The sequence below is a fragment of the Procambarus clarkii genome, chromosome 5 (assembly GCF_040958095.1).
Source record: "Procambarus clarkii isolate CNS0578487 chromosome 5, FALCON_Pclarkii_2.0, whole genome shotgun sequence".
Classification (NCBI taxonomy): Eukaryota; Metazoa; Arthropoda; class Malacostraca; order Decapoda; family Cambaridae; genus Procambarus; species Procambarus clarkii.
This window is the reverse complement of record NC_091154.1, coordinates 4,099,972-4,122,124: the sequence shown is the minus strand read 5'-3', so window position 1 is coordinate 4,122,124 and position 22,153 is coordinate 4,099,972. Positions and strand designations below refer to the sequence as shown.

The 22,153-nt window shown below is 47.9% G+C and overlaps 1 protein-coding gene across 1 annotated transcript in view; it reads left to right on the top strand.

Moving 5' to 3' along the window:
- Positions 1-21,268, top strand: part of LOC138372897 (lactosylceramide 4-alpha-galactosyltransferase-like) — a 31,372-nt gene extending 10,104 nt beyond the window's left edge. The window contains exons 2-7 of the mRNA XM_069338575.1: positions 478-640; positions 7,508-7,755; positions 10,094-10,304; positions 13,172-13,334; positions 19,933-20,105; positions 20,298-21,268. Coding sequence (XP_069194676.1) covers positions 478-640; positions 7,508-7,755; positions 10,094-10,304; positions 13,172-13,334; positions 19,933-20,105; positions 20,298-20,584 — 1,245 coding nt within the window. The 3' untranslated portion in view covers positions 20,585-21,268. The remainder of the gene's footprint in view (positions 1-477; positions 641-7,507; positions 7,756-10,093; positions 10,305-13,171; positions 13,335-19,932; positions 20,106-20,297) is intronic.
- The last annotated feature ends 885 nt before the right edge of the window (positions 21,269-22,153 follow it).

Below are 22,153 nucleotides of genomic sequence, written 5' to 3'. Positions count from 1 at the left end.
ACTGAAAAAGTTCTTTCTAAAGTTCCTGTGGCTCATTTGGGTACTCAGTCTCCACCTGTGTCCCCTTGTTAGCGTACCACCCGTGTTAAACAGTTTATCCTTATCTACTTTGTCAATTCCTCTGAGAATTTTGTTGGTAAAGATCATGTCTCCCCCTTACTCTTCTGTCTTCCAGTGTCGTGAAGTGCATCACCAGTGAGAGTGGGCTGAAGATATTTTCTTCTATTACATTTATATTTGAATGATAAAAAAATATTTATTTGTGTTACTTTGCTATATATTTCTTGCAGAAACCTCGTTGAAAATTACTGATCTAAGAATAACTCCTCTGGTCCACTTGAGCCGCAGAGCATTGTCCCCTCCGGTTTATTTTCACTTGGTTCTCGAGTGGAGATGGAACTAAATGCTAACCGTAACAAGTGTACTTATAAGATGTCAGTGACTTTCAGCTCTATTTACCCCACGCCTCATCCACAGGGAGGCCAGCGTCAGAACTTGGAAGGCGGGTGTGGTGGGCGTTGCTGTGGGCGTGGCATGGGCGTGTGCAGCATGGTGCGGCTGTGGGTGTCTTCGCGGGCGGTGGTGGGCGGCAGTCTGGCCGCCCTGGTGCTTCTCCTGCTGGTGATCAAGATCCTCCTTGGTGAGTGTGGCCTCCAGAATATGTCTCAGTGACGACATACTCATGTGGGTATGTCTGTCCCTGAGATATACTCACATGAGTATGTCTCAGCATCACAGAGTCCTGTGAACATGTTACCTGGTGAGTAATAACTGGAACACTTGAGTTTCCTGAGTAATATTGTAACTTATCTTGACTCATGGTAAAGTTCCTGAGTAATAATATAACTCCTATCTTGACTCATGGTAAAGTTCCTGAGTAATAATATACCTCATATCTTGACTCACGGTACAGTTCATAAAGCCAGATTAAGCTTGCAGTTTTCGGCTAAAGTTAGAAAGTAAGTAAGTAATTATCAAAAGAAGGCACCAAACCGGGAAGGCTATGTAGCACCATCAAATGCGCGGAATAATCAGAGGGCGCTAAATATCACCAAGGATGCCAATACGAGAACAGAAACGCATAAGGCGAACGATATCAAAAGTATCCGAGTCGCCAAGAATTCTATTAAGGGACAGGTGACCGCGAGAGGTGGTCGGAAAACAAGACACACGCTCGTCCCGGAAGTCAGTACATTCAAGAAGGACATGCACGACCGTAAGAGGGACACTGCAACTAGGACAATAAGGAGCAGGGCAGCGCTCCATCAAGTGACCATGGGTTAAGCGAGTATGGCCAATATGCAACCTCGCCAGAGCTGTTTCCCACCGCCGGTTACGGTGGTAGGAGAAAGGCCATGAGGACACACAACTTTTAAGAGAACGTAGTTTGTTACCAGTAACAGAAGACCAACAAGGCTGCCAACAGGTAAGGATGGAGGAATGGATAACTGGGTAAAAGTCTGCATAAGGAATACCTCACGCATCCTCATGCTCATTTAAAGAGACACCAATATGGCTGGGAACCCAGCAAAACTCAACCAACTTAAATTTACTGTAAATAAGAAACAGCCAATGCTGGATCTCGACAACTACTGGATGAACTGGATTAAAGGACCCGAGAGCCATGAGGGCACTACGAGAGTCAACAACAACTACAAAGGAAGATTGACAATGAGAAAGCAGGAGACGAAGAGCATAGAGAATAGCATAAAGTTCTGCTGTAAAGATGCTAGTCTCCGGAGGCAAGCGACACATATAAGTGCAATCAGAAAAAACAACAGAGTAGCCTACACTGTACGCAGACTTAGATCCATCGGTGAAGACGGAAACAGAGCGGGAGTGAGAAGAAAAGTGCTCAAGGAAATGGCGTTTTAGAACCGTAGGAGGGGTAAAAGCATTAGTGATGTGGGTCAAGGATGTACAAAACTGCAGAAGGAGGATTCTCCACGGGAGGCAACGAAGGAACAACATGACGAGAAATATTAGAAATACGAACGGAAAGAGAAAACTGTAAGCGAGATAACCGGACAGAAAGAGGGAGGTGGTGAAGAGGAACAGGAACCGCAGGAGGGGCAAAAGTTAAAACACGACAGAGGCGAGAGGAAGGATGTTGTAAGGACCGCGCAAGATAGCGAAGACAGTAGCGATCACGGCGGTCCTGGAAAGATAGGAAACCAGTATCAACATACAAGCTGAGGACGGGAGTCAAACGAAAGGCACCAGAACTGAGACGCAACCCAGTATGGTGCAAAGCATCAAGACGGCGAAGAGTAGAAGGAGAAGCAGACGAGTAAGCAGGGCAACCATAATCGAGTTTAGACAGGACGAGAGAGGAATGTAAAGCAAGGAGAGTGCACCTATCTGCTTCCCAAGAAGTATGGGACAATACCTGAAGGAGGGTAAGGGCCTTAGAGTATTCAACTCGGAGGTAAGAGATTTGGGGCGACCAAGACAAACGGGTGTCAAAAATCAACCCCAAAAGCTTTTCGGAATCCTGGTACATAAAGGGATGACCATAAAGTGACAAAGAAGGACGAAGAATATCACACTTCTGAGTAAAAGTCATAGCGCAAGTCTTAGACTTAGAGAACCTGAAGCCATGATCAACACGGCGGCCCAAGATGACACAGCATCAATCGCCAGTTGAAGCCAGCACTGAAGGAGAGGCGAATCATCACCCTAACAGCAAAGGGTAAGATCGTCGACATAGAGAGCGGAGAAGACGCCAGAAGGAAGGGAGAAAAGAAGACCATTGAGGGCACAGAGAAGAGAGTAGTGCTCAGAACACTACCCTGGGGCACACCTTCGTATTGCTGAAAAGAGGCAGAGAGAGCGGTACAAGCCTCACCCGAAAAAAACGACGAGAGAGGAAGCTGCGGAGAAAGAGAGGGAGATGACCACGAAGGCCAAAAGAATGAAGTTGGGATAGAATATGATATCGCCAAGTGGTGTCGTAAGCCTTTTCCAGGTCAAAAAGGATGGCAACAACGGAGGTCTTCACAGCAAAAGCAGTATGAATATAGACCTCCGAGTTCACCAAGGACATCTGTTGTGCTGCGGCACTTGCGGAAACCAAATTGAGAAGGGGAGAGGTGATGATGGTGTTCTAAGAATCACATCAGACGAACGTTAACCTTACGTTCAAAGAGTTTGCAGACACGACTCGTGAGGGCAATAGGGCGAAAGTCCTTAGGGGAAGTACCCAGAGACCCTGGATTGCGAACAGAGAGGAAAACGGCATCCAGCCAGTCCTCAGGGACTGACGACGACTCCCAGATCTGATTATACAGACTCAGTAAATACTGAGACGTGCACAGGAGATAGCGAAGCATCTCATAATGAATGCCATTGGAGCCCGCTGCCGTAGAACCGCAGAGGGCCAGGGCAGACCAAAGTTCAGAGAGAGAGAAGGGATCGTTATAGGGAAGTCGAAGATGAGTGCAGAAATCTAAAGGACAAGATTCAAGGACAGGTTTAGGAAGAAGGAAAGATTGGGGAAGATGAGAACCAGAGCTAACAGAAGAAAAGTGGGAACCCAGTTTGGTAGCGATCTGCAACGGGTCTGCCACAAGAGTACTACGGAGGTGAAGGACCGGCGAGACATCGAGAACGAACTTACCCGTTATCTTGCGGATACGCTTCCAGATCGGTGGCAGAGGAGTTTCAGACGTAATGGTGGAGACATAAGACACCCAACATTTACGTTTAGCTATACGGATGGCCCTACGGGCCACCACACTTGCCTTCCAAAACAAAACAAAAGAATCGGCCGTCTGCCGGCGGCGGTGTCTCTTCCAGGCTGCACGCTTACAGTGGACAGCCCGAGCACAGTCTGTATTCCACCAAGGAATGCACTTCCATGGGCCCCGAGAGGAAGAGCGAGGAATAGAGCGGACGGCAGTGTAGAAGATGGTGTCATGAAAAAGGAGGAGAGAGCGAGGGAGAGGCAGAAAGAAGAGGTCAGAGAGAGCAGCACTGAGGGTAAATAGGTTCCAGTCTGCCTTAGCAAACTGCCACCTAGGGAAGGAGAGGGGAGGGTGAAAAGAGAAAAAGGTAACAAGGATGGGGAAATGGTCACCGCCATGGAGGTCATCAAGAACCTGCCACGTGAAATCTAAGTAAAGAGATGACGAGCAAAGAGAAAGATCAAGACAGGAAAGGGTGCGAGTCCGAGAGTCAAAATGCATGGACTCACCAGAATTCTGAAGAGACAGGGAAGAAGAGAGGATAAACAGCTCAAGAAGGCAACCTCGGGTATTTGTCAGAACATCGCCCCAAAGGGAATGACGACATTTGAAATCACCCAGCAGGAGCACAGGCTCCGGCAAGGAGTCCAGTACGTGTTTAAGATCGGGAAGAGAAAGACGGACACTCGGGGGGAGATAATTGGAATAAACCGTATACCATTTCCTCACAAAGATACGAGCAGCAGAACAATGGAGAGGCAAAGGAAAAAGTAAGGGGACAAAGGGAACATCAGAGCAAATGAAGAGAGCAGAAGAGTTAGGAGCCCCATCAATGGCTAAGGGGGGGGAAAGGAATAGCCACGAAAGCGACCAGGACGAGCACCAATCATCGGCTCCAAGAGACAGACACAAAGGGGCAAAAACCATGAAATCATAAGTTTTTAGTTCAAGGAAATTGGCGTAATTACCACGAACGTTCCACTGAAGAATAGACATCGACAAGAAGAGAAAGGACAGCAACAGAGAATAACGAAGAAACAAAGGTGAAAAGGGAACACAGCACGTTAAAGAAGCGCAGGATCAGGAGTCAGGGTCAGTGAAGTCAGGGTTAGGGGGCATGGGTAAACTGAGTAAAGAAGGCGGGAAGGGAGCCTGAGGACCGACCAGGAGCGGACGAGTAGGATCTGGAGGAAGAAAAGAGGAGGATAACCGAGGGTCAAGGACAGTAGCAGGAAGGGCAGAAACCAGGGAGTGCACTTCAGCAAGGGCAGCAACCGAGAGGGCAGCGGGGGCCAAAGAGACCTCCATAGCAGGAACAGGGGGCGCAACCACCGAAACGGGAGGGGATGGAGCAAGAGAGTCAGAGGTACGGGGCGAAGGAGAAAGCGAAGCCTTCTTACCTGCTTGGGAGGAGGAAGGAGAGGAGCCAGGCTTACGCGTCTGACTCAAAGAGACAGGCGTCCCAGCAACTACGTACTGGGCAATAGATTCTAGAGTCTCAACAGGTGAAGCAGAACAAGAGCATACACGACGACCATTGGGAGAGCAATGTACATCAGCCCGCACTGACAAGCGGCGGGGAAAGCCAACAGACGGAGGAGAAGGATGGGAAGGAGGATCGGAGGGAGACGAGGAAGAAGACACAGAAGACACGACAGACTGGGTAGAAAGAAGGGGAACCCCAGACAGAGGACCAGGAGGGGGACCCTTCGGGACAGAACTCAAAGGAACTGGAGGGGGGCAGTGGGCGTATCAGGGTCCAAGGCCCGGAAACGGTTGTGAGTCTGAGGAAGGATGAGGAGAGGAAGAGCGCAACACGCGAGCATAAGAGACGTTAGATTAACATGGGAGATGGCGAACTTGGCGCCTCGCCTCAGGAAAAGACAAACGCTCCCGGTGCTTCAAGTTGAGGACGGCTGCCTCAAGCTTGTACTGTATACACGCACGGGAGAAGGTAGGGTGGGCTTCACCGCAATTGAGGCAGCGAGCCTGGGGAGAAGTGCACTCCGACTTAGAGTGACCCTCGCCCCCACACATAGGACAGAGAGAGACAGTACCAGAGCAGCGGAGGGCACCATGCCCAAACCTCCAGTACTTATTAAAGAGCCGAGGAGAGGGAATGTACTCCTGGACGGAGCACCTGGCACCAGCAAGAATGACAGAGGGCGGAAGGGTCCCAGCTACCATCAAAGGTAATCTTCACAACCCGAAGGGGTTGATGGCGACGGCCACAAGGGGGACGAGTAAGCAAGTTTACCTGGAGGACAGAATGACCCTGGGTTTCGAGGATATGTCAAACATCTTCGTGGCAGTCCTGGAGATTCCGAACACTGGTTGCAACATGGGGTGGGAGGAGAATAGTGCCAACACTGGCATTCAACCAAGCGTTCTTGGAGACCCAAACAGGGGGTCTCGTCAAGGCAGGACAAGGCGGCCAAGCGGGAGGCTGCATCCTGAGAAGGAGCAGCAATGACACATGTACCGAGACGGGTGGGGTGGAAGATAACAGAGGCATCTACTGAATCATCAAAGTGCCTATGGAGGGAGAAATCGTCAGGAGGCGCAGAATCAAGAGGGAGGAGATCAAAGTATTTGGCCCATGAAGCGGGACCAAACAAGGCCTGATACACATCAGTACGGGAAGGAATTGAGCGAGTGCGGCCGTGGCGAGAACAGCATTGAGAACCCCAGAGAGAGAGAGGGGTTAAAAGGCGCAGTAGTCACAACTAAAGACCGAGCCGTGCTAGGGGACAAGGTGGTCACCACTGGGGGCTTGGGGCTCGACCCAACCACAGAGGAGGGAGGGGAGCCGAGGGGAGTTGTCAGGAGGGTCAAAGGAGGAGCAAGGTCAGGGCCCAATGCAGCAGGGGCTACAGAGCCCGGTCTTCCAACACAGGCCGACTCGAGGGCTTGGTCGCCCACCCCACGAGCCCGAGAAGGTAAAAGAGGAACATTAAATACGAGAGGAAAGACATTCATTCACGAATGTGCCCCCACGCCCACCACGGAGCCTCAATTAGAGGCAGGACACCCAACAAAAGACATGTTGCCGATCTTGCCGGGCCCTCTAGGGGTGTGTCGTGAGTATACGCCCGACAAACGCCACCTTAAGAACCGTCAGTCCGTCGAGATCGGGTTCAGTGACGAAAGGAGGATTGTCAATAAAAGGGTCCCCTTGCTCAAGACGTCGGGTACTACAGTTCTATGGGTGTAAGAGTATGCCTCCTCAAACACCCGGGCGTCAAAACAAAAGAAGGTCTAAAGAATGATCAAAACAGGCAAAAGGTCAGCAGGAGATGACAACGAGAAAGGAGAAAAGTGGGGGGGGAGAAGAACGAAAACACGAGGAAAAGGAAAAGTTGTCCAGCAAAATTCGTGAGGACAGCAGCAGGAGCAGAAGGCCACAAAAGGACAGAGGACTGACTCATGGAGCATCACACTCTGGCAGCCGCCCACCAACCCCCCTCACGGCATCAACGAGCCGGTCAGCGAGAGGGGCTAAAGTTAGAAAGCTTTCCATTGTGCTTTGATTAGACAAAAGTTACTGATACTTGGCTCCCAGTGTGAATCTTGACTCCCAGTGTGAATCTTGGTTCCCAATGTGAATCTTGGATCCCAGTGTGAATCAAATTCTTGGTTAAAGTAAGCTGTATAGGCCTACCCGTGCTTCATTATTGATAAAACAAGCTATATAGGCTTACTCTTAGTTCAAATGAAAGAAGGTCCTCAGGACATGAGTTCAGTGTCACACAGTAATGGTTCATGTTTCTGAACTTTATGCAGAAATTGGTTATTGTTATAACTATATATTGTTTCAACAGGCAGCAGGACCTCCCTGAGTCTTCCAGCGGTGGTGGCCGACTACGAAGACCACTTCGCTATAGACGTGGTGATGGGCGTCGAGGGTGGAGTGGGCGAGGGTGGGTGGCGGGCGGCGGCCTGCACCCTACAGGCCAGCACCACCCCGCCGCCCTTCCCCGTCAGGCTGCCCAAATTCACCGCCTCTTCCAGCGCCCAGAACATCTTCTTCCTGGAGACTACGTGTGCGTCGGCCCTTAATGCTAAGATGGTGGGTGGAATGAGTGTTTGTTGGGTGGTGTTTGGGGTCTGGTGGTGGTGTTGGTTGGTGGTGTTTGGTGTCTGGTCGGCGGTGATGGTTCGTGTTTACCACTTGGGCTGGATGGTATAGAGCGACGGTCTTGCTTCAAGCAGGTCGGTGTTCAATCCCCGACTGTCCACAAGTGGTTGGGTACTATTCCTTCCAACTTAAAATTTTTCCTTGTTTACAAGACTTGATGAAAGGGATGTTATGTATATAGAGACTTTGTCTCTGTCTTGGCCCGACAGAGGGGCGCCTCACAGCTGAGTAGACAGCGCTTAGGATTTGTAGTCCTGTGGTTCCGGGTTCGATCCTCGGTGGAGGCGGAGACAAATGGGCAAAATGTTTCTTTCACCCTGATGCCCCTGTTACCTAGCAGTAAATAGGTTCCTGGGAGTTAGACAGCTGCTACGGGCTGCTTCCTGGGGGGGGGGGGTAACAAAAAGGAAGCCTGGTCGAGGACCGGGCCGCGGGGACGCTAAACCCCGAAATGAAATGATGAAATGAAATGAAAACCTCTCATGCCATGTTCCCCTCGTGGAAGATACCCCTCAGGATGGAGGGAATATTGTGGACTTTGAGGTCCCTGAGGGCCTCAAGTTTGGCGCTTGTGATGTCTCTCTTCTGACAAAAGAATACTAGACAGACTAAGTGTGTTTCATCTTCCAGGGGTTAAGAGCAGATGTCCTGGTGGGTCACATGACTCTTTCCTGCCATCCACTTTGACACTTCCTCTCATAGATGAACTAAAATTAGTGCACCTAACATGACAGTTACATAAAGTTTGTGTCTATACACCACCTTCGAACCTCATCATTTTGTCAACAAACTAATTATTAATAAAGTCATCACGTCAACATGTTTCTGTACAAGTTGTTAACTGCGCTTATCTCTAGTTTCCTGTGTTTATCTTCATATTCCCTGGGGATTTTCATGTGGCTTTACCATAGCAAAACAACACAATATTATCATTGAAAATTCAGCTAATCAAACTACAGTATACTGTATATGTTTACTTCCCTTCAATGCTTTCTCGAATTCTCTTTAGTGAAGGCTGAGCCTGTATTAATGTGATTACCTATCTAATTAGTGGACCTATCTAATTAACAGTGCTTATAAAAGTCCCTCTCCGTACCAAGGCAAACGTTGTGTCGAGGTGGTCACTAGGCACCACCAACACATCCTGTTCGCTCACTTATTACCTCACATTCACCAAACATAGTCAAATCATAACATAGAAGGAAAAGGCAATGTACAGGATCTGGGTGTACTCATGTCGGAAGACCTTACCTTTAAAGAACACAATAAAGTAGCCGTCACAACTGCAAGAAAAATGACAGGTTGGATAACAAGAATCTTTCACACCAGAGATGTTATACCGATGATGATACTTTTCAAAACGCTTGTGCTCTCTAGAGTGGAGTACTGCTGCACAATGACAGCCCCTTTCAAAGCTGGAGAAATTGCTGACCTGGAGAGCGTGCAGAGATCCTTTACTGCTAGAATCCACTCAGTAAAACATCTAAGCTATTGGGACCGACTAAAATGCTTAAATCTGTATTCTCTTGAGCACAGACGGGAGAGATACATAATAATTTACACATGGAAAATAGTAGAGGGGCTGGTCCCAAACCTGCACATAGAAATAACATCAAATGAGACCAGGAGGCATGGTAGGATGTGCACAATAGCCCCGTTGAAGAACAGAGATGCAACAGGTACTCTGAGAGAGAACTATAAACATCAGAGGCCCTAGACTGTTCAACACGCTTCCGCTACACATAAGGGACATAACTGGCCGACCCCTCATAGTGTTCAAGAGAGAACTGGATAAGCACCTCCAAAGGATACCTGATCAACCAGGCTGTGATTCATACGTCAGGCTGCGAACAGCTGCATCCAAGAGCCTGGTTGATCAGTCCAGCAACCAGGAGGCCTGGTCGACGACCGGGCCGCGGGGACGCTAAGCCCCGGAAGCACCTCAAGGTAACCTCAAGGTAATATTGTTTAAAGAGTCGACCAATCCACACACACACACACACACACACACACACACACACACACACACACACACACACACACACACACACACACACACACACACACACACACACACTTCAAGTTAAGCAAAACAGCTGGATTTTTTATGGAGTGGCAAATTGAAAGAACGGCGGCCTGCCTCCAATGCACAACCTGACTCACCGAGTAACATGAGTATTACCAATCTAATTAATCCCCCCAAACATTAGCATTCAGTCTACCGTCTCTTCACAGGTGGTAAATAATATTTTCTTCAATAACTTGACAGGCGTGTGCAGTAGAGAGCGCAGCAGTCCACCACCCCGACCACCAGGTCCACCTAGCCCTCACGTCCACCCACGTAGGGGGCACAGATGCCATCATCCACGCCCTCGCCTCCTACAGCAACATCCACATCTCCACGCTGGATGTTGACGACGTCCTGGAGGGTACAGGACGACTCGGCAAGTGGCTCCGAGGGATGGAGTGGGCAAGGAGCGGTAGGTGAAAGGGTGACGTGGAGCGGTAGGTGAAAGGGTGACGTGGAGCGGTAGGTGAAAGGGTGACGTGGAGCGGTAGGTGGAAGGGTGACGTGGAGTGATAGGTGGAAGGGTGACGTGGAGTGGTAGGTGTAAGGGTGGCGTGAAATGGTAGGTGGAAGGGTGACATGGAGTGATAGGTGGAAGGGTGACGTGGAGCAGTAGGTGGAAGACTGCTTTGGTCAGCTTCTTGATCTCTACCACTGAAGGGGTCTTTGCCAGTTCCTGCAACATAGTCTCCATCACTAATTATCCTAGTTACTAGCCAAAGTAAAAATAAAAAATAAAAATTGGAAAAAATACAAAAATTTGCACGGCCCCTGTTACAAGGCCACACTTACCTCAATCGTGAAGAGATCCAGTTGGATGTCTAGTCAGTGCAAGATGTATCCTTTGCTAATTGAGCTGGACCCTAGGCTACCACACAACCGTTCTGCGGAATGCAAGAAATTTAGTTTCGGCACTCAAAAATCAAAATTTTTACAATTTATATATAAAAATTTCAGTTCCAGGTCAGGCCAACCACTTGTTATGGGGTATGTGGTTGTACTGAGAGGGCCAATTTTAAAAGACTAAGGAGTTCCTAAAATAGTGGCAATACGGAGGCCCTGGCCCCCAGGGAAAGAATATTTCCCAGCAAAGAATAATAGTTTGGCTAGAATAAATGTCTGTAGTCTAAGGTAATCCCCTATTCCACACTCAACAGGATGAAAAGATACTCCTAGCTTATTCCTTATTTATTAAACCCTCTAATAATCCCCATATACATTAATACAACGAATCTCTTTACCACTCTACCTTACGTTAAACACCTTGGTGGGTCCATCTAATTACCACAAGTTACACAAACTTCAGAAAGCTTCCTGGCAATACGTTAGTAATGAATAAATATGATATGCTAGGTTAGGCTGACCTAACCTAATCTAACCTAACCTAACCTAACCTAACCTAACCTAACCGAACCTAACCTAACCTAACCGACGCTTGGATCGTCGACTTGATTTGGCGTCACCAGCTCTTTATTTTCGTCAAATTTCTTTATAAAGAGATACTTTTTCAGATTAAAATTATGTTTTTTCGTGTTGTACATTTACCACCAACATTATAATGAGTAAATATATCATATTTATTCATTACTAACGTATTGCCAGGAAGCTTTGTGAAGCTTGCGGTAATTAGACGGACCGACCTTGGTCCATATAAGCAGGATGCAAGGTTTACAATTGCAAACTAGGGTAAAGACTACTTGGAGAAGGACACTTGTAAAGGCTCTAGGTAGCCTAGGTAAACTTGAGCACATGTGGTTTCACTAGCACACCCTAGAGTAATCTATGGGATATAAACACTACCTTAGGCTACACCAGAACTTAGCTACACAATTTGCCAGAACACTGTAACACAGTATTACTTAACTTAGAGAATCAATGTAGAATAAGGTAAGGGAAAGGGAGGAGGAGGAGAAGAACGGAGAAGAACTCTTAAATATGCTGCCGGGAAGTGGCCTAGCTGATCATACAGCAATAAACAGACAAGTCTTCACCGACATTCATTATTAGTTACTTTAACAGTTCTAAGAATAGCTGATAGCTAGTTCAATGTTATATTTAATAATCAACAAGCTCAGAACCTGAATGCTCTGTGAAAAACACGATTCATCTTACGTTTGGCAAGGAAGATGGAACCAAGGTATGAGAAGTTCTGCATATAAACGTTATTGTTAATTAACTATCCTTCTCACAAAAGTATTTGGAACTTAATTTGACCTCTGGTTTCCAACTAAGAATCTAGGGTCGTAACAACAAGCCTAAGGTATATACTGTATATATATATATATATATATATATATATATATATATATATATATATATATATATATATATATATATATATATATATATATATATATATATATATATATATATATATATATATATATATATATATATATATATACACAGGGTTCCTCTCCCAGACAAAATGTAGTACGTCCATCTCAATAGAGTATGCTAGAATTAGCATTAGTTTTACACATCTCATTCTCAACAGACTACACTAGAGTTAGCAGTAGTTTTACACGTCTCTGTCTCAACAGACTACGCTAGAGTTAGCAGTAGTTTTACACGTCTCTGTCTCAACAGACTACGCTAGAGTTAGCAGTAGTTTTACACGTCTCTGTCTCGACAGACTACGCTAGAGTTAGCAGTAGTTTTACACGTCTCTGTCTCGACAGACTACGCTAGAGTTAGCAGTAGTTTTACACGTCTCTGTCTCGACAGACTACGCTAGAGTTAGCAGTAGTTTTACACGTCTCTGTCTCGACAGACTACGCTAGAGTTAGCAGTAGTTTTACACGTCTCTGTCTCGACAGACTACGCTAGAGTTAGCAGTAGTTTTACACGTCTCTGTCTCGACAGACTACGCTAGAGTTAGCAGTAGTTTTACACGTCTCTGTCTCGACAGACTACGCTAGAGTTATCAGTAGTTTTACACGTCTCTGTCTCGACAGATTACGCTAGAGTTATCAGTAGTTTTACACGTCTCTGTCTCGACAGATTACGCTAGAGTTAGCAGTAGTTTTACACGTCTCTGTCTCGACAGACTACGCTAGAGTTAGCAGTAGTTTTACACGTCTCTGTCTCGACAGACTACGCTAGAGTTAGCAGTAGTTTTACACGTCTCTGTCTCGACAGACTACGCTAGAGTTAGCAGTAGTTTTACACGTCTCTGTCTCGACAGACTACGCTAGAGTTAGCAGTAGTTTTACACGTCTCTGTCTCGACAGACTACGCTAGAGTTAGCAGTAGTTTTACACGTCTCTGTCTCAACAGACTGGGCTGGAATCAATTTGTCGGATGCGCTACGTCTGGGTGTGGTGTGCTCTGTGGGAGGTATTTACCTTGACTTGGACATGTGGACAGTGGCACCCTTGCCTTCCAGCGAGTCATGGATTGGTCGGGAACGCTGGGACCATCTCTCCAATGGTGCCTTCAAGTTAGTATTGGATGTAATACTTGTGATATAATACTGACAAGATGATACTAGCAAACCACACACCAGAAGTTCAGATGATGACGTTTCGGGATGGACCGAAATGTCATCATGTCCTCATCTTCTGGTGTGTGGTTTGGTCATCAAGATGAGCCACTTGTTAACATTTAGATTTATGCAAATCTGTAAATTTGAGCATATAATAGTATAAATTATGAAGATCTTGACAGATCTTCCCCCCCCCCCCCTCCCCATCCGGCCCGTTGGCGCCGTGAGGGAGCTTGGTGGACGGCTGCCGGAGTGTGATGCTCCGTGGGACAGTCCTCTGTCCTTTTGTGGCCTTATGCTCCTGCTGCTGTCTTCTCTAATTGTGCCGGATTGCCTTTCCTTTTCCTTGTGTTTCGTTTTTCTCCCCCCTCTTCTCCTATCTGCTTGTCATTTCCTGCCGACCTTTTGCTTGTTTTTGGTTATTCTTTTGGACTTCTATTTTGACGCCTGGGTGCTTGAGGAGGCATACTCTTGCACCCGTAGAACTGTAGTACCCAACGTCGAGAGCGAGGGGAACCTTTTATTGTCAATCCCCCTTTTGTCGCTGAACCCGATCTCGATGGACTGACGGTTCTTAAGGTGGCGTTTGTGGGGCGTATACTCACGACGCACCCCTAGGAGGCCCCGACATGATCGGCGATGGCTTCTTGTTGGGTGTCCTGCCTCTAATTGTGGCTCCATGGTGGGTAATGGGGGACATTCGTGAATGAATATTTTTCTCTTCGTACCTATGTCTAATTGTGTTCCTCATTTACCTTCTCAGGCTCGTGGGGTGAGCGACCAAGCCCCCGAGTTGGTCTGTATTGGAAGACTGGGCTCTGTAGCCTCCGCTGCATTGGGCCCCGACCTTGCTCCTCCTTTGGCCTCTCTGACTACTCCCCTTGGCTCCCCTCCCTCCTCTGTGGTTGGGTCGAGCCCCAAGCCCCCAGCGGTGACTACCTCGTCCCCTGGCACGGCTCCATCTCTTGTTGTAACTACTGCGCCTTTTAACCCCCTCTCTCTCTCTGGGGGGTTCTCAATTCCGTCCTCGACACGGCCGCACTCATTCGATTCCTTCCTGTTCTGATGCATATCAAGCCTTGTTTGGTCCCGCTTCGTGGGCCAAATACTTTGATCTCCTCCCTCTTGATTCTGCGCCTCCTGACGATTTCTCCCTTCATAGGCACCTTGTTGATTCCGTGGATGCCTCTGTCACCTTCAACCCCACCCGTCTCGGTACATGTGTCGTTGCTGCTCCTTCTCAGGATGCAGCTTCCCGTTTGGCTGCCTTATCCTGCCTTGGCGAGACCCCTGTTCGGGTCTCCAAGTACGCTCAGTTGAATGCCAGTGTTGGCACTATTCTCCTCCCACCCCATGTTGCAACCGGTGTTCAGAATCTGCAGGACTGCCATGATGATATTCAGAATATCCTTGAGGCCCAGTGCCATTCTGTCCTCCGGGTAGACACGTTTACTCGTCCCCCTCGTGGTCGTCGCCGTCAACTCCTTCGGGTTGTGAAGATTACCTTTGATGATAGGACCCTTCCACCCTCTGTCCTTCTTGCTGGTGCCAGATGCTCTGTCCAAGAGTACATTCCTTCTCCTAGGCTCTGTAACAAGTGCTGGAGGTTTGGGCATGGTGCCCTCCACTGCTCTGGGACTGTCTCTGTCCTTTGTGTGGGGGCAAAGGTCACTCTAAGTCGGAGTGCACTTCTCCCCAGGCTCGTTGCCTCAACTGCGGTGAGGCCCATCCTACCTTCTCCCGTGCGTGTGTCCATTACAAGCTTGAGGCAGCCGTCCTCAACTTGAAGTACCGGGAGCGTTTATCTTTTCCTGAGGCGAGACGCCAGGTTCGCCGGCTCCCGCCTTATGTTAACATCTCTTATGCTCGCATGTTGCGCTCTTCCTCTCCTCGTCCTTCCCACCTTCCTCAGACTCACAACCGTTTCCGGGCCTTGGACCCTGATACGCCCACTGCCCCCTCCTCTGTTCCTTTGAGTTCTGTCCCGAAGGGTCCCCCTCCTGGTCCTCTGTTTGGGGTTCCCCTTTTTTCTACCCAGTCTGTCAAGTCTTCTGTGTCTTCTTCCTCGTCTCCATCATATCCTCCTTCCCATCCTTCCCCTCTGTCTATTGACTCTCCCCGCCGCCTGCCAGTGCAGGCTGATGTCCATTGCTCTCCAAACGGCCGTCGTGTGTGCTCTCGTTCAGCTTCCCCTGTTGAGATGCTGGAATCCGTTGCCCAGTACGTAGTTGCTGGGACACCTGTCTCTTTAAGTCAGAAGCGTAAGCCTGGCTCCTCTCCTTCCTCCTCCCCAGCAGGTAAGAAGGTTTCGCTTTCTTCCTCGGCCCCCTACTTCTGCCTCTATCGCTCCTTCCCCTCCCATTTCGGTGGTTGCGCCCCCTGTTCCTGCTATGGGGGTTTCTTTGGCCCCCGCTTCCCTCTCGGTTGCTGCCCTTGCTGAGGTGCGCTCCCCTCTTTCTCCTCCCCCTCTTTCTCCTCCCCCTCTTCCTGCTGCTGTCCTTGACTTCTCCTCTCGGTTGTCTCTTCCTCTTCCTCCTCCTCCTCCTCCAGACCCCGCCTGTCCACCTCTGGTCTGTTCTCCCACTTCCTTCTCTCCATCTTTGCTCAGTTTACCCATGCCCCCTAACCCTGACTTTGCTCACCCTGATCCCGACCCTGATATTCTTTAACATGCTCTGTTGCTCTTTCGCCTTTGTTTCTTCCTTGTTCTCTGTTTTTGTCCTTTCTCTTCTCGTCGATGTCTATTCTTCAATGGAACGTTCGAGGTTATTACGCCAATTTCCTTGAACTCCAACTTCTGATTTCGCAGTTTTCGCCCCTTTGTGTCTGTCTCCAGGAGCCGATGCTTGGTGCTCGTCCTGGTCGCTTCCGTGGCTATTCCTTTCTCTCCCCCTCCCCCCCAGCTATTGCTGGGGCTCCTAATTCTTCTGCTCTCTTGATTCGCTCTGATGTTCCCTTTGTCCCCTTACTTTTTCCTTCGCCTCTCCATTGTTCAGCTGCTCATATTTTTGTGGGGAAATGGTACACAGTTTGTTCCATTTATCTCCCCCCGAGTGTCCCGCTTTCTCTTCCTGATCTGAAACACCTACTGGACTCCTTGCCGGAGCCTGTGCTCCTGCTGGGTGATTTCAATTGTCGTCATTTCCTTTGGGGTGATGTTCTGACGAACACCCGAGGTCGCCTTCTTGAGCCGTTTATCCTCTCTTCTTCCCTGTCTCTTCTAAATTCTGGTGAGCCCACACATTTGGACTCTCGGACTTGTACCCTTTCCTGTCTTGATCTTTCTCTTTGCTCGTCTTCTCTTTACTTGGATTTCACGTGGCAGGTTCTTGATGACCTCCATGTCAGTGACCATTTCCCCATCCTGGTTATCTTTTTCTCTTTTCACCGTCCCCTCTCCTTCCCTAGGTGGCAGTTTGCTAAAACGGATTGGGACCTATTTACCCTCAGTGCTGCTCTCTCTGACCTCTCCCTTCTGCCTCTCCCTCGCGCTCTCCTCCTTTTTCATGACAGTCTTCGACGCTGCCCTCCGCTCTATTCCTCGCTCTTCCTCTTGGGGTCCACGGAAGTGCGTTCCCTGGTGGAATGCAGATTGTGCTCGGGCTGTCCGCTGTAAGCGTGCAGCCTGGAAGAGACACCGCCGTTGGCAGACGGCCGATTCTTTTCTTTTCTTTTGGAAGGTATGTGCAGTGGCCCGTAGGGCCATCCGTACGGCTAAACGTGAATGTTGGGCATCTTATGTCTCCACCATTACGTCCGAAACTCCTCTGCCACCGAACTGGAAGCGTATCTGCAAGATAGCAGGTAAGTTTGTTCCCGATGTTTCACCGGTCCTTCACCTCCGTGGTACTCTTGTGGCGGACCCGTTGCAGGTCGCTTCCGAACTGGGTTCCCACTTTTCTTCTGTTAGCTCTGGTCTTCATCTTCCCCAATCTTTCCTTCTTCGTAAACCTGTCCTTGAGTCTCGTCCTTTCGATTTCTGCACTCGTCTTCGACTTCATTATAATGATCCCTTCTCTCTCTCTCTGAACTTCGTTCTGCCCTGGCCCTCTGCGGTTCTACGGCGGCGGGCTCTGATGGTATTCATTATGAGATTCTTCACCATCTCCCTCCGTGCACGTCTCAGTATTTACTGAGTCTGTATAATCAGATCTGGGAGTCGTCGTCAGTCCCTGAGGACTAGCTCGATGCCGTTGTCCTCTCTGTTCGCAAACCGGGGTCTCTGGGAACATCCCCAAAGGACTTTTGCCCTATTGCCCTTCCAAGTTGTGTCTGTAAACTCTTTGAACGTATGGTTAACGTTCGTCTGATGTGGTTCTTGGAACACCATCACCACCTTTCCCCTTCTCAATTTGGTTTCCGCAAGTGCCGCAGCACGACAGATGTCCTGGTGAACTTGGAGTTCTATATTCGTACTGCTTTTGCTGCGAAGACCTCCGTTGTTGCCGTCCTTTTTGACCATGAAAAGGCTTACGACACCACTTGGCGATATCATATTCTATCCCAGCTTCATTCTTTTGGCCTTCGTGGTCATCTCCCTCTCTTTCTCCGCAGCTTCCTCTCTCGTCATTCCTTTCGGGTGAGGCTTGGTACCGCTCTCTCTGCCTCTTTTCAGCAATATGAAGATGTGCCCCAGGGTAGTGTTCTGAACACTACTCTTTTTCTGGTTGCCCTCAATGGTCTTCTTTCCTCTCTTCTTTCAAGTGTCTTCTCCGCTCTCTATGTTGATGATCTTACCCTTTGCTGTCAGGGTGATGATTCGCCTCTCCTTCAGTGCCGGCTTCAACTTGCGATTGATGCCGTGTCGTCTTGGGCCACCAATCATGGCTTCAAGTTCTCTTCTACTAAGACTTGTGCCATGACTTTTACTCGGAAACGGGTCGTTCTTCGTCCCTCTTTGTCACTTTATGGTCATCCCCTTGAGTACAAAGATTCCGCGAAGCTTTTGGGGATATTCTTTGACACTCGTTTGTCTTGGTCTCCCCATATCTCTTACCTCCGTGTTGAGTGCTCTAAGGCCCTTACCCCCATTCGGGTATTGTCCCATACTTCTTGGGGAGCGGATAGGCGCACTCTCCTTGCTTTACATTCCTCTCTCATCTTGTCTAAGCTCGATTATGGTTGCCCTGCTTACTCGTCTGCTTCTCCTTCTACTCTTCGCCGTCTTGATGCTTTGCACCATACTGGGTTGTGTCTCAGTTCTGGTCCCTTTCGTTCGACTCCCGTCCTCAGCTTGTATGTTGATACTAGCTTCCTGTCTCTCCAGGACCGCCGTGATCGCTACTGTCTTCGCTATCTTGCTTGATCCTTGCAACATCCTTCTTCTCACCTGTCATGCTTTAACTTTTACCCCTCCTGTGGTTCCTGTTCCTCTTCACCACCTCCCTCTTTCTGTCCGGTTATCTTGCTTACAGGATTCTCTTTCCGTTTGTATTTCTAATGTTTCTCCTCGTGTTGTTCCATCCTTGCCCCCGTGGAGAGTCCCCCTTCCGCAATTTTGTACATCCTTGACCCACATCACTAAAGCTTTTACCTCTCCTACGGTTCTAAAACGCCTTTTTCTTGAGCACTTTTCTTCTCATTCCTGCTCCATTTCCGTCTTCACTGATGAGTCTAAGTCTGCGGACGGTGTTGGCTACTCTGTTGTTTTTCCTGACTGCACTTATATGTGTCGCTTGCCTCTGGAGACTAGCATCTTCACAGCAGAACTTAATGCTATTCTCTATGTTCTTCGTCTCCTGCTTTCTCGTTGTCAGTCTTCCTTTGTAGTTGTTGTTGACTCTCGTAGTGCCCTCATGGCTCTCGGGTCCTTTAATCCGGTTCATCCAGTGGTTGTCGAGATCCAGCATTGGCTGTTTCTTGTTCACAGTAAATTTAAGTCAGTTGAGTTTTGTTGGGTTCCCAGCCATATTGGTGTCTCTTTAAATGAGCGTGCGGATGCTGCCTCCAGGGAGGCTGTCCGCTCTTGTCCCATCTCTCGTAAAGGTATTCCTTACTCCAACTTTTACCCGGTTATCCATTCCTCAGTCCTTACCCATTGGCAGGCTTGTTGATCGTCTGTTACTGGCAACAAACTACGTTCTCTTAAAGGTTGTGTGTCCTCATGGCCATCCTCCTACCACCATAACCGGCGATGGAAAACGGCTCTGGCGAGGTTGCATATTGGCCATACTCGCTTAACCCATGGTCACTTGATGGAGCGCTGCCCTGCTCCTTATTGTCCTAATTGCATTGTCCCTCTTACGGTCGTGCATATCCTTATTGAATGTCCTGACTTCTGGAATGAGCGTGTGTCTTATTTTCCGACAGTCCCCCGCGGTCGCTTGTCTCTCGATAGTATTCTCGGTGACTCAGATACTTTTGATATCATTCGCCTTATGCGTTTCTGTTCTCGTATTGGCAGCCTTGGTGATATTTAGCGCCCTCTGATTATCCCGCACATTTGATGGTGCTAAATAACCTTCCCGGTTTGGTGCCTTCTTTTGATAATTACTTACTTACTTGACAGATCTTCTGCAGGTTCCTGTTCTAAATTCCTGAAATATCTCCTCAGAATCCCTAAGGATCATTGGCTGTGTGTAGAGGCCATCAGGGAGCTGACGGAACACTTCCAGGGCAATGTTTGGGGACACAACGGTCCAGGGGTCTTCCAGAGGGTGGTGAGGAAGGCTTGCAACATCCAGAACATCACTGATGTCCACCAGTGCAAGGATCTCGTAATGTTGGGTGAGCGTAACTCTCATTCACTATTGGGCCTGGACCTCGTAGTGCATGCAAACATCGCTGACATAGTCATGCAAAACATTAATAATGATTTCTATGTTGCTGGGAAATAGTTGATAGCACACTTGGTACATGTTTACCGTTCAGTCTTACTGCTAATATATCCGGTCGCTCATGGTAGTAATGTTTCCGCAGCTCCCTCCACCTTCTACCCGCTCCACTGGAAGCGCTGGGAAGAACTCTTCGTATCTGGTGGGGGCATTTCTTGGACTTGGCCTCAAAACACTGTTGGAATCCACCTTTGGAACAAGTTTAGTAAGGGGGCGCCCCTGCACCCCGGAGATGGCTCGATCGTTGACAAAACCTCACAGAAGAACTGCCCCAAAATATTCGACACAGTCACACAGATCAGGAAGCTCAGAGATAACTTGCAAAGAAGAAAGATGCGCAAAATATCTTCAAGACACAGTTTGGAAGCATGAGAAAAGCATATTAATCTTCAGTTATTATGTTTATAGCACAAAGTTACTAAGAGAATGCTGTGTCCACAATACCTGAGTATAAAAGGTTACTTGTTCAAACCCAAAGCTGAGCAGATGTTGCAACTTGCAGCTGTTGTTTGGGCAATGAAATAGAGAGGCTTTCTAGTAACGTCCTTACACCCAGTGCCCAGTGCCCAGTGCCCAGTGCCCAGTGCCAAGTACTCAGCTCATAACATGTATCAGGGACCGTTTTCCATTTACATTAAACTAACAAAAAAAATTGAATCGTTATTAGAAGTTATGCGATCTGGAATATGCAACAATTAATGGCAATAACTGGGCTGATAATTAGACCCAAACCACAAACCTGACAATCCAAGGCAATAATGATATTAGGGTTCATCCTGGACCATTAGCACGACCTAATGATGATTCAGGACCAACCAAATCACCGCCAATTGTCTCTATTTTCACATTTCTGGCTTGGGTTTGATTTGAAATATTTCATGACCCTAAAAATATCCGTAAACCCCAGATAAATCCCAGAGGAATAATACAAATATTTTTGTCACATATGTGTATATGTATTATAATTGATTTATATATTTTATATGTTTTATTTTCACCAGCAGGCTGGTGATGGTTATAAATATTTTCAGTGACAATATATACATATGAAGTTTTTTATGGAGTGTATATTGTTATACATTGTATAAGCTAATGTGTATACGCATGTTAAAAAAAAAAGAACTCCAAGTCTACCTATATGTGTAAGTCATCTTTAGTTTGTGCGTGCGTATGACTTATGCGTGCGTATGATTTACGCATGCGTATGACTTACACGTGCGTATGACTTACGCGTGCGTGTGACTTACGCGTGCGTATGACTTATGCGTGCGTATGACTTACGCGTGCGTATGACTTATGCGTGCGTATGACTTATGCGTGCATATGACTTACGCGTGCGTGTGACTGACGCGTCGCTGCTGATCTGACGCTCCTGTGTTGGAAGACAAGACAGTGATGCTCAGAGTTTGGGTTTCACATTTTACTGTTAGTGAAGTGTTTAGGTGTATGTACTACATATTAGTGAAGTGTCTAGGTGTATGACCTACATATTAGTGAAGTGTTTAGGTGTATGTACTACATATTGGTGCCAAAATGGGGGGGGGGAGGATGGGTAATTATGTTGGGAGATTGAGAGGATTACACACTGTGTAATGTGTTCATTGTCCAACGCCACCATTGTTACTGCCAGAATTATCTGACACCATCATCATCATCATCATCGTCATCTGACACCATCCTTGGTGTCACCATTAGTTGGATAACATCGTTATCAGACACTATTAGTATGATAACAGGTTTCCTCTGATGCCATTAGCACTACTGTACAGTGTAGTCTGACACCATGGTCATCAGTAGTTTGATCAACCCTTCCTCGTGAGTTGTCACAATGGACAGAAAATGATGTACTAACCTAACCACTGGACCCGTGCACATAAAACATGGTTGATTGCGAGCTGCTGTGATTTATAGCACATCATATTATGTCCGTTTGGGGATTTT